Here is a 13,186-nt window from a genome sequence, read left to right on the forward strand (position 1 = left end):
GCAATGTGTATCGTGTCGTGGCTCAAGTATCGTGATGCGTATCGTATCGTGAGGTCCTTCCCAATACCCACCCCTATTTGGGATGCTCCTTCGCCCATTTTTGGATGAAAAGTGATTGGATGGACTCGGCTGCTGCTAATGTGGGCCACAAATCTCTGACGTCACACAGGGTTTGTCCTGCAACTAGGCGTCACGTTTCCACTTGAGATAACGATCTCTGTGCAGAGACGTCATAAGAGTCTAGATCTCTGCTTCATCAGCGGCCAATCACAGCTTCATTGAGTAATGATGTCACCAGGAAGGTGGAAACCAGCTGGAGGGCGCACCACTTCTAAAAGCAGGTGTGATCCTCATACAGGCCCCGCCCTCCTACCAACTCTGAGTGAACCTGATTGGACACCCTGGTGTCATTAGCTCCAGTCTGGAAATGATTTAATAATCACGCTTTAACTCCACGTCTTCGAAACGATCAATGATGCACACAAGCAAGGTTCTGGGATAGTGGATACGATTGATTATCAAACATCTGTTCTGACTACACTGATGTTGGACATTTTTAACACTAAAATGATGGAAACTGCGTGTGCAACTCACCTTAAGCTTCTGTGTGAGGGACTCTTTTTGAAACTTAAATTCATTGGCACTCTCCACCTCAGCTTTAACTTTCGCCAGCTCCTGAAAGTAAAATCAGTAAAACGTTGTGTACTGACTCAGTAAAATGCATTTCTGTGCGCAGACTCTCGATTCTCGTACCTCCTCCTTGGCCTTCAGAGCCGACTCCAGCTCCTCGATTGTCCTATTGAGTTCTGTTTTCTGAGATTTGATCACCGTTGTTTGGCCACTCACGCACTCCAGCTCCGTCACCTGCAACACAAAAACAAATTGCCAAAGTCCAGATCTGCTGAAGCTCCGAGTCCTCGGTCTGCGGTCGAGCACTGACGGAGCGGTACCCGTTTGTGGAGCCTCTCCGCTTCCTCCTGATAGGCCGCCAGCTGCTGCTTCCACTGTTTGACGTTGGCGGTGGACTCGAGCAGCGCCGCCGTCAGTTTGGCATTGTTCCCCTTCAGAGCTGCCAGCTCCGCCTCCCAGTGCTTGTTGATGCTGGTTGAACTGGAGACAGAGAGGGGACTGTTATTTATCATTAAATGACCCCAACTTCCAGGTTGAGCCCAACAAGAAAGTAGCTACAAGTGTAGTTCCTCTACTAACCACTAGGGGCTGGCTCCAAAAGCAAGTCAACCTTCCATGTTACAATGTCCAACTGTGCAAAAATGAGCAGTTATTCATAATTCATGAGAGAACATGTTTTTATGTGCCGCTAGACCTCCGTGACTTGCTGTGGGTCGGTCTGGAAAGTTCTGAGGCTGAGAACAGGCGGCTTATACGAACCAGGCATCGGCTAAATGCATCGGTGATGTGGCCATTAAAGTGATATCTGAAACCAAAGCTCCTGCAGCAACAAAGCTCAACCAGCATTGATAGGCTGAGGAAGCCGTCGGAGTCTGCTAGAACCTAGGGCTGGGCGATATGGACCAAAAGTCATATCTTGATATTTTCTAGCTGAATGGCGATACTCGATATATATCGATATTTTTTCTGTGACATAATTGAGGTTTCCCCCAAAACATTATAGCATAGCATCTCTGTTAGCTTCATTTTTTTCTGAGGCAAACCCTTAAAAAAACATTCAGTTTTAATACAAAGCCTCGTGCCAAATGTCACACAGGTTCCTTTATCAACAGAGGTCTGCACAATATCAAAATGTATAAAACAAATGAAATAAAAATAAACTGCCTGCACATATAGAATAAAAATGCTTCTTGAATAAAATAAAACAAATATCCCTTTCCTGCATTACAATTACATTAAAATACACTGTAATTAATACAATGTAGACAGTAACAGACTTTTCCACTGAGGTTGACAGTTGTGCAAATAACAAAACATTTGTGCAAATCTCAAATAAAACATTCAAGTCAATTTGTCACAAAATAAGCTATATCAAAATCATAAAAAAAAATAAAAAAAATAAAAAATATTTTTTTTTATAAATCGATATAAACGATATTGTCTCGTACCATATCGCGTTTGGAAAATATATCGATATATATTAAAATCTCGATATATCGCCCAGCCCTACTAGAACCTACAGTCAATCGGGCTGCAATGCTGCTCGGCTTCCCCGACTACAATGACTCTAACCCCTCAAGCTGCAAGCGACCACAGGTCCCAGAGGAGCTCTGGTAGCCCTGATTTCAAGTCTGGTAGCCCTGATTTCAAGTCTGGTAGCCCTGATTTCAAGTCTGGTAGCACTTGTTTTGGAGAAGGTTTAGAAAGATTTGATCAGAATAAATGTCAAGTTTAATAAAATAGCATAAAAAGTAGCAGAAGCTAAATGAGTCACTGACTGACATAAGGAGGGCGTGTGCTAGTGGGTTTCCTGGGCCTGTTGGCTCCACCCATTTGCGACACAGTGCTGCATAGCACAAGGAAAAAGAGGCTTCTTCAGGAAACCTTCAGGACGTGAGCGGTGTGACCAGGGGTTTGTCCAGTTCTTCTTATACAGTCTATGATCTAAATACAGCCGACTCATCCACCGCAGTGCTGCTCTGTCCCACCTCCCTCCTCTTCTCTGCCTCTACCCGGCTGGTCTTCAGTAAGAGATCCAGGTCCTGAACAAAGTTTCATCCCTCTTAAATAGTTTTTTTGCTGCCATTTTTTCTTTGATAATTACTCGAGGGTCATGTTCTGGGTCTCTGAAAACCAGCTAGAGACAAACCCTTATTGCAGACGCTGCATAAATAAGATAGTATGTACGAAACCCTTGCCTACTGCTACTAAAACAACAACAATTGCTTCTTTAAACGTTTCTTTCACCAAGTGTTTTAAGGATTTTAAGCCTGCGTCAGCATCACTAATCTGCAGAGAAACATCTTTCTTGGTATAAGCAAGTGGAGGCTCACGAGGCTCAGATGTCACATCTGTCGTCTACCCATGAACCCTTGTGTTCTGAGGTGCTATCATAGCAAACTAACCAGCAGAGGTGTCAAAAGTATTCACATTCATTACTCAGGTAGAAGTATAGATACTAGAGTTTAAAAATACTCCTGTAGAAGTTGAAGTATCAACTCAAGTTTTTTACTCAAGTAAAAGTTTAAAAGTACTGGTTTCAAAACTACTTAAAGTATAAAAGTAAAAGTAATGTAAGGGGGAAAAAAGCCATTAAGGACAAAAGCCATTGAAAATGAATGCATCTTAGTATAATGTAAATATATTAAAGAACCATATATGTGTACTATTGAGCATTAACATGTGTTTCAGAGAGCAGAAGATATGATGACTAGTTGCCTATAAGTATTGTAATGGTGCAAAAAGTCAGACTTCAGAGGCATGTTATCTTTTATCCTAACCTTTATTGGAATGTACATCCAAGTTTAGTTGCAGGAATCTGAGGGAACGGATGTAAGAACAAAACTGGACAAGAACATCTGAAACAACCACAACCAAATTCACTCTATCCGGATGGAGCAATTTAACTGGATAGTTTTTTTTTAAAGGCCGAAATGAAATAGAGTAACGAGACTGTTTTTATGTAATGTAAGGAGTAAAAAGTACAGATAATTGCGTGAAAATGTAAGGAGTAAAAGTAAAAAGTCATCTGAAAAATAATTACTCCAGTGAAGTATAGATAACCAAAATTTCTACTTAAGTAAGGTAACAAAGTATTTGTACTTCGTTACTTGACACCTCTGCAAACCAGTCCTCACATTAAAAGAAATGGACACCCCCACCAGGTAAGGCAACTAAAAAAAAAAAAGCAGATTTCTGGGTGTTTGTTTGCATCTGAAATTACCTACTTGTTAACCAGAAATACAGTCTAATAATCAGCATTTACAAAAAACATATTTATAGGAATTAGCTCTTTAAAATGCTGTTGTTGTGTAATAAATAAAAACGAGAGTTTGAGTTTCTCTCCTCTTGCTGAATGATTAGTTTCTCTCAGGCCACCAGACCGTTGAACAAAGATTTACTGCCGGAGGAGTTGTCGGCATAATTTCCCCCCCCCAAAAAAAGGTAAAAATATGATTGATGATGCACTTGTGCGGCAGGTCCGACGTAAATTCACTCCCACTCACCTGTGAGAGAAGGTCAGTGCATTCTGGGAAAGCTCTGCTCTTGCTGCAGTGTGCTGATTGGCGTCCGGCGTTACTGCCTCGTCATCTGTGCCGTTGATGCTCTCCGGGGTCAGAGGTGACTGTAGGTCACCTGGTACCGACTCCTGATCGGACACGACGGTGAAACAAATCAACATTTTTGTCAGACGCTTCTATAAATTCAGACTGATGTTTAAGAGAAGAACGAGAAGATCCGCACTTCTGCCGTCTGCAGTTAAACGTTGACACCTATACGAGACTATGACCTCAGACGATCATATAACATCATCTTATAACCTTTTTTTCTTTGTGCCAGGAACCAAAAAAGAAACACAACTCATGTGGTCATTACCAGGTACCCCCATTATTCACTAAACTACAGATATACTTTCAGCAGCGACAAGTCCAAGTTTCCTGTTTGGTGTCTTCACTCTTCCTGACGACGTTGATTCAGTTTATCAGACAGCTTCTCTGGCGTTTGAGTCGGACAACAAGAAAAGCACTAAAACTTTTCACCACTAATGTTATTGCTCTTTTTTAAATACAGAAATAAAAAGAGATTAAAAGTGGAGAATAAGGACCACATGAAAAAGAAAAAACTATTCAAGTTTAAAGTCTAAATGGTGAAATTTGAAGGTTAAAGTGGACAACAAACTCACTTTTTTTAGTAGAACGCAAAACTGTTTTCTGTCATTACAAATACACTGAAGTATTATATAGTTGTTTTTTTAACTTCCAAAGCCACTCAGCGACAGTCTACACTCATAGTGCAGTAGTGTCAGTCCTGCAGATCAGTGCGCCTCCATGTGGTCAGAAGTGGTTGTTGCTGCATAGCGTGGCTTTAAAGAAGTTGTACTTAAAAATGGAGAAACCCCACAAACTTGACCTTTTTAACTCATTTAACTTTCACATTACATCTTAACTTGTAATGGGTCGGTTGAAAATAATAAATCTGCATTCTCTAACTTTTATTTCTTTTAAAAGTGACCCTAGACTTGAAAAAACGATAAATTAACAATGATTTTGTTTTGTTTTTTCAATTTCAGGTTGCTGTTTTCAGTCTTTATGTACAGCAAAGCTGACCCTCCTCAGACCGCACATCAAATCTAAAGATATGGACCTGACAGAACCATCGATCTCATCCAAATCATCAATAAAACAAATGTAAACACCTTTTTAGTCTTCTATGGTTCAAATATTTAAAAAAACAAGACGGTGTAAAAAACAAGTTCATGCTCTGAAAAATCAACAGGACATTCTCCAAAAAGATCGTTTTTAACTGTAAATTTGTTCACTTTTATCCCAGATCTTTACAACAGATTTATCACTGTTGAGGCTGTCACAGGTGCTTCTGACGGACATTGTAGAGGCTTCGTTTTTCTTTTCAGGTCAGGATAAAACGTCAGCTGCCACTGTCTGTTTTTAAGAGCATGACATAGGAAGAGGATCGGTTTGACAGGGAGGTTTACAGGGTTCTCCTGGTGGTTAATCTGACAACAGACAAGGAAAACACAAATCGCATGGATTCATATCTCCCAAAAAAATGTAAATAAAATCATTGTGGTTAATTGATTAGCTCAAAACTGGGCAGAAGAAGGCAGGGAGACACCCGAGGGGAGTTTGTGTCCCAGCTGAGGGAAGAATTCGGAATGAAAGGGTTGTTGGGTTTCGGTCAACGCTTTGTTTTTACCTTCTTTTTACCAGGTTTGTTGACTGACAACAGATTCCTTCTTACAGCGCCACCCTGAGGAGAAACCGTTAGGAGGAGCAGAGGAGGAAAAACAGGCCACAAACTGTCAGCTTAGCAGCAAAATGTGAATTTGGGTCAAAACAGGAGAGCAGCATGACTGCAAAACATTAACATGAGTAACAAAGTGGATGAATTAAATCTTTTTTCATTACAAAACACTTTGATCAACTTAGACTGAGCTCATCTGGTAAAAGACGGAAAACTCCGTAGTCTGCTGAAAATATGTTTTAAAGCAACATCAACATGTCAGGTTCACGCTGTTCGACTGGAGTCGCTTTTGTGGCTTTAAACATTTATTAGGGGTGTAACGATACACTAATCTCACGATACGGTACACGATACACGATATTGAGGTCACGATAACAATATGATATTATAGCAGTATTTTTTTTAACAACTATGAATGAGGAACATATGACTAGAAAAAAATGGTCTTTTATTTGAAAGACACAAAATACAAAACAATACTGTGTGTTTGCCCTATTGTTACAGTTTGTAATGCTTTATAACTGTTTAAGTTTTAAAGAGAAAGCCAGGCCAACCATTTTCCACAAACTAAAAGTAAATGTCAGGTTTGCATTATGCATCTTCAGTTTCATACAAGTACAAATATTTTGCCACAAACTGAATAGTTTCTCTCATGTATGATTTGACTTTTTTCTTTTCCAGAAATGTAACAACTAAAATTAAATAAATAAAAGTAAATAATTACATACAATTTTACATCATAAAAAAGATTGATTCATGCTCACCTTATAAGTGTAAGAGGAGATTTATTTTTGGTAAGAAGGTTATTTTGGTAATTCAGGGTTCATTATTTTATGAATATATTCTTTATATTCTGTAAATCAGGGACTATAATTACACTAGTCAGTTTATCTGTAGTGATTAGTCTGTTTTAGATTGGACGAGTGATACAGCACTAGGTGCTGTGTTGATGTTCTAAAATCCTACACTGTTGAGGGACATTGAAGTACACTGGAACTCAGAAGAAGTTGTCCCCGTGTTTATCCTACTCACGACCCGAAAAAGGCTTAATTTAATAAGGTAAGGCTTAACTCTACACCAGCCTTAAAAGTTCAGAGCTCAAAACCCTGCAAGAGCCCCGTGATCGGGACCACAAAACGGTACTAGTTTCTTCTGAGTGTAGTAAGATTTTGGTCCGCGGGTCGGATGCGTGTTACTAGTCAACACAATAGATTCATATTAATAATCCAATATCGCGATACAATTCGTCACCTCCACGACACGTATCGTGACGTTTTTGTATCACGAAATTTCGTGGCACGATATATTGTTACACCCCTAATATTTATTCAGTCAATTAAGTACATTTAGTTCCATACCTGCAAACTCGTGTCGCTTTTAAACATTATTTGCCGTTTGAATCAGAATGTCATCCACGTGAATCTTGTAGATCCAAAGAGAGTCTTTCCACATCATGGAACTCAAGAAGTTGCTAAGCAGTACACCAACTTCTTAACTTCTTACTGAACTACGTAGCATCAAGTTTGAGAACGTTATATAAAGTCAGAGAAGTAACTTCACGTGGCATGATTCAAGCACATCACGGGAACAAAGCAATGCAACTGATCTTGACTGTAATTGGCCAAACGTGTTGCGTTTCACCAAAGACGGGTTACTACAAAGATGCTCTTCGGATCTACACGATTCACATGAACGACATGTTGATGCACACTGCAAATGTTGCTAAAAAGCAACTAGTTTGCAAATATGCAGCTTTAAAAATGTTTAAACGGTTCTGTTCCAAAGAGCGATAAGAGACACCAGAGAAATGCCATGGAAGTAAATTACAAGAAGTCCTTTACTCAAACAAATTACTTAAATAAACGTTTACATTGCTTTTGTGAATTTAATTACAAATATGAGAAAACATTTCATTTCTTGGACAGATTTAAGCTGGTTGTGACAGGTAAAGCGGTTTAACACTACCCTCTGCTGGTGAATAATTCTCCCTCCATCACAAACATCAGCCTTCCTGGCATTTCCTCTCTAGACCTAGTGCTGGGCGGTATGACCAAAAAATTATATCACGGTATTTTTCAAAATTATATCGGTTTGACGGTATATCACGGTATTTTTATTTTCATGCACAACTGGGTGTTAACCACATTTTCTAATGATTTGGAAAGGAATTGCTGCAGTAAATTGACTTAGAATGGCCTATTTTACTGTAATGAGGACGAAATATTGTAGAAAAACATTAATGTCCACAGTAGTATAAATACAGGTTTGCATGGCCTCACAAAATGATGCCGTTTACAATGCGATTATTTTTTTCAAGGTCCTGTTCTCATGTCCTGTTTTCAACTACACAAGAAATAAATCAGTCTGTTTTCAAGTAGATTTTCACTTGAAATAAGTAGAAAAATCTGCCAGTGGAACAAGATTTTTTTTGCTTGTAATAAGAAGATAAATCTTGTCCCACTGGCAGATTTTCCTACTTATTTCAAGTGAAATTTCAAGGTGAAAATTGTCAAATAAGTTATTTTTCTGGTGTTATTTTTCTGGTGATGACTCTAAAAGTTGAAATAGCAGTAATCCCACATTCATTGATGAAATGACATAAGGGATGGAAAGGAGGGATGGCAGTTTTACAGGGGGATGATTTGGACCGTTTTTATTTCAGGGGGGAGGGTGCCATCACATCACCCCTCATCCCCCCTCAACTCGAGTACTGCTCAGAGGGAACTCAGAACTTTTTCATAATATAACTCAAAAATCCCAGCGGCGAAAGCTCCGCGTCGATTTAACGCGGAACCATAAATCAGGCTTCACAGCGCGACTCACTGTGCGCCCGGCTCGTGCTCGGCGCCGGGCGCAGCTCCTCGCCGACTCCGCGCTCATATATTTAATACATTTATAAAGCCCATATATTTATAAAGACTCACTTGGCCAAGCCCTAACGCTGAGGCCATGGTAGATTTAAGTTACACGCGGACACGCAGCACTGTTGACTTTTCCCTGCCGGCTCTGCTCACTGTTCACTGGCTAAACAGTCCCCTCACAAACAGTGTCCAGCGGCGCTACGTTCCGCCGCGCTGCGCGGCGCTCCCAACGTTGTGTACGCTACTCACCGGTATTACGGTATATGAAAAATTCATATCATAAGAAAAATAAACACCGGTATTCGGTATGAACCGGTATACCGCCCAGCACTATCTAGACCTGCATGTAGATCAGGTGAATGATGCAACCGTTCGTTGCTGTTAGGAATCACAGTGGTGAGCAGTAAGATTAGTCAAAAAAGGCAGTTGAAAGTGACCAACGTCTAGAAAGACTCATTCTGGCATCACTGAGACTGTAACGTATTTTTGAACCAGACTGTAAATATGTTTATTTCTGCTCTAAAGTTAGACATTTAATCTGGAAGTCAGTGGATTGACTGACTTTTACAATTATTTTCTTTTTTTTTTTATACTGTAACGTATATTTTGAATGCAAGTATGAAGCACACACACAGCGTAACCATTCACAGTGCTGCAAATGAGGTCCAGCATCCTGCGATGCAGGACCTCGTTACGTGCCCGTTACCTGCGAGGGCGTGCTGGTGAGCTCCATCTTCTCCTGAGACTTCTCCTTTGCTAACCGCGCCGCTTCCTTGAACTCAGCAAATTTATCTGCAAACTGAAACAAACAGAGCAGCTGAGCCTGCAGCCCAGATGGAAACTCAGCGGCAACTTTAAGTTTTCTAAAAAGGAAACTTCGCACCTTGACCAGCTGGTTCTCCGACGAGAAGCCGAGGCCGTAGACCGTGTTGGCCCGGCTGTCGGCCCACTGGCCGAACTTCTGCGACGTCTTGGTGAAGGTCATGTTGGGGGTGATGGTGCTGTTGATAATGGCCTGTAGAGGTTTGAACACATCATGAAACCTCGCTAAAGTACGTCAAACTGAAAATAAGTGCGACCTGGGCAGACATGCGGGTTCGTTCTTGTTTGTTACACAAGAATCTGTAAATGATGACTTGTAAAAGTCACAGACTAATGTTTCTGTCAGTGGAGAGGGGCAATTGATGGGCTTGTCCATCAGAGTTTTAGTTTCAGGCTGTTGAGCTTGACTTGATTCCTGTTCTTAAGCATTCAGCTGAATCACGTGACTCATTAAAATTGATCTCCAAGAGGCTGTTGACTAGGGGTGTAACGATACACTAATGTCACGATACGATACACGATATTGAGGTCACGATAACGATACGATATTATAGCAGTATTTTTTTTAACAACCTTGAATGAGGAACATATGACTGGAAAAAATTGTCTTTTATTTGAAAGACACAAAATACAAAACAATGCTGTGCGTTTGCCCTATTGTTACAGTTTGTAATGCTTTATAACTGTTTAAGGTTTAAAGAGAAAGCCAGGCCAACCATTTTCCACAAACTGAACTAAAAGTAAATGTCAGGTTTGCATTATGCATCTTCAGTTTCATACAATACAAATATTTTGCCACAAACTGAATAGTTTCTCTCATGTATGATTTGACTTTTTTCTTTTCCAGAAATTTAACAACTAAAATTAAATAAATAAATAAAAGTAAATAATTACATACAATTTTACATCATAAAAAAGATTGATTCATTTTCACCTTATAAGTGTAAGAGGAGATTTATTTTTGTTAAGAAGGTTATTTTGGTAATTCAGGGTTCATTATTTTATAAATATATTCTTTATATTCTGATGTAAATCAGGGACTATAATTACACTAGTCAGTTTATCTGTAGTGCTTAGTATGTTTTAGATTGGGCGGAGTGATACACCACAGTACGGCACTAGGTGCTGTGTTGATGTTCTAAAATCCTACACTGTTGAGTGGACATTAAAGTACACTCCAACTCGGAAGAAGTTTTCCCGTGTTTATCCTACTCACGACCCGAAAAAGGTTTAATTTAATAAGGTAAGGCTTAACTCTACACCAGACTTGAAAGTTCAGAGCTCAAAACCCCCCAATAGTGCCGTGATGGGGACCGCAAAAAGGTACTACTTTCTTCTGAGCGTAGTAGGAATTTGGTCCGCGGGTCGAGTCGCGGTCGCCACGCGCGGTCAGCTGCGCGTTACTAGTCAACACAATAGATTAATATTAATAACCCAATATCGCGATACACTTTGTCACCTCCACGACACGTTTCGTGGCGTTTTTGTATCGCGAAATTTCGTGGCACGATATATTGTTACACCCCTACTGTTGAAAAACCAGTATTGAAAGATCAACAGCTGAAACTTGATACTGTTATTATAGAAATTTGAATAGCATGTACTGGAATATTGAGTCTTAATGTGAATTTAGAGCAACTCTATTTAGCAGTACCACTTCTGCGAGCGGGAGGCGGTCCGGTGTGCTTTGTCGAATCCTCCTTGTGGTCAGAAGCTGCATTACTACATAGGGTGGCTTCAAAAGGAGTTAAAACGAGCCAACCTGGTAAACCTTTGTTATGGAGTAAAACAACATGACTCAAAACAGTTTTAAGTGAGAACGTAAAGATATTCCAGGAAAAAAAACACCAATTGATTGAGTTAAAATTACCTAAGATTGTCCGTGGGAACCCTATCCACACTATTGTGAAAGTGGAATGAGACTTTCGAGTAATAAAATTGCTATTTATTTTGATTAAAGGTCCCCTCTGCCAACTTTAATTATCATTTTGGTTCAAACGTATATCCTATTCTCGCTCAAAACTGCTTCAATTTACACCTTTTTTTCCCCTTACAATCAAATAATAGATGAGATCGTTTTGATCTACAGCCTTCCTAAAGTATAAGAAACTCAGCTCTATTTTTTTTGTATTAAAATAGTTGATCAAATTTTGAATAAATGCCAACATTTATTGTGAGACAAAGCAAAACCCCACTCTGATTATGAACATTTAGAGATAAAATATGTTGTGGAGTTAAGACCTTAAAAGGTGTAGAGAGAAAAACAGCTGAAAGATTGGTTGTGATCTTTAGTGACTTTATGGCTGGATTTTCCTTTATTTACTTTTTTTTTTTTTTTAAAACAACCTATTATTGCTAAACAAAATAAGACACAAATAACCCAAAACTATTTTTTTTTATTTTGGGTAGAACTGCATATTTATCAAATTTTAGCATTATTTATTTAGAAAGGAGGTTCATACCATTAATTCAAACTCAGCACAAATTTTAATTGACCAATAGTTTATTTTTAAAGCTTCTGAAATTCATAAAACCAATATGTTATTATATTTTGAATTGATCCTGCAAGCCTGTCATGGAACAGTTGCTCAGTAGCCGTCCAGCAGGACTCGGCCAGAGACAATGTCATTTATTTGCTTTGTTTGTAAGGTAAATGCTCACTCGACGTCGATCAGCTGGCAGCTGCAGACACTGCACAGCAGTTTTATGAGGTTTTTGTCGGTGAACACCTGCCTCCTGTTGATGGTTTAAAGTTTGTGATTTGAAAACAAACAGCAAAGTTGCCCACCAACAGATAAAAACACAAATAAAACGATCCATGAAGCTGAAAAAAGACTTTCCATGTTGTTTTACACTGCCACTAAACAGTTACACAGTTCTTTTATGTTTGTTTGATATCTATTGGTGTTCATTTTGAAAAAAAAGATGCTTAAGTTTCCCAGCTCTGTATTAGACCATCACAACCAGAAAGACTTGTCACTGCGCTCGTTTGTCTTCTTGTTGTCATGGTGATGATGTCCTCCAACGCCTGCCCACCACATCCCTGCCCTTTTTCCAGCTAAATTGCTGGTTCAACAACAGCACCAGTCAACCAGGGAGGATCTTGCATAACTAGGCGAAATCCACCCCTGCCTCTCTCTGAAGACTAAAATAATCACTGCCACAGACATGCAAGAGGCTCGGTTGCCCCTTCACCGCCCGGCCTGAAAGGCAGCGACGACACAGGCTGAAAAACAACTCCAAGAAAAAAATGTCTGATCATTTTCCTTGAGAAGCAACATATTTATAATCCGCCTTTCTAACACGTAATGACATCTCCTTTTTTGGGAATGCTAACTGTTGTTGCCACTGAACAATATGAATATCGACAGGCAGTCCTGAGGGGAAGCAAAGTCATCAAGAATTTCATAGTTTAGCAGGTAGTTACTTGCTTTTGGGTCAAAGACGTGACGCTTACTTTTTCTGTCCGATGGAACTTTTTACCTAATAATAAACATAAAAATGAATAAAAAATATAACATGTATGTCTAATACGTTCCTTCTACATGTGCCCACTCTTATTTTATTTAAACATGTTGGTTATTGGTCATTTTCTGCCATCTGAAGTGTGA

General features: G+C 39.5%; 1 protein-coding gene across 2 annotated transcripts in view; it reads right to left on the reverse strand.

Annotated features, from left to right (window-relative positions):
* Positions 1-13,186, reverse strand: part of LOC133455080 (homer protein homolog 1) — a 43,360-nt gene that overhangs the window by 1,859 nt on the left and 28,315 nt on the right. The window contains exons 3-9 of one of the 2 annotated variants that reach the window (XM_061733916.1): positions 9,637-9,768; positions 9,460-9,552; positions 5,845-5,898; positions 4,137-4,279; positions 951-1,110; positions 754-864; positions 595-675 (exon numbers count right to left, since the gene is read on the reverse strand). In XM_061733916.1, coding sequence (XP_061589900.1) covers positions 595-675; positions 754-864; positions 951-1,110; positions 4,137-4,279; positions 5,845-5,898; positions 9,460-9,552; positions 9,637-9,768 — 774 coding nt within the window. The remainder of the gene's footprint in view (positions 1-594; positions 676-753; positions 865-950; positions 1,111-4,136; positions 4,280-5,844; positions 5,899-9,459; positions 9,553-9,636; positions 9,769-13,186) is intronic. The other variant, XM_061733917.1, reaches the window with a different exon arrangement.

Source organism: Cololabis saira, chromosome 11 (genome assembly GCF_033807715.1).
Source record: "Cololabis saira isolate AMF1-May2022 chromosome 11, fColSai1.1, whole genome shotgun sequence".
NCBI classification, from domain to species: domain Eukaryota; kingdom Metazoa; phylum Chordata; class Actinopteri; order Beloniformes; family Belonidae; genus Cololabis; species Cololabis saira.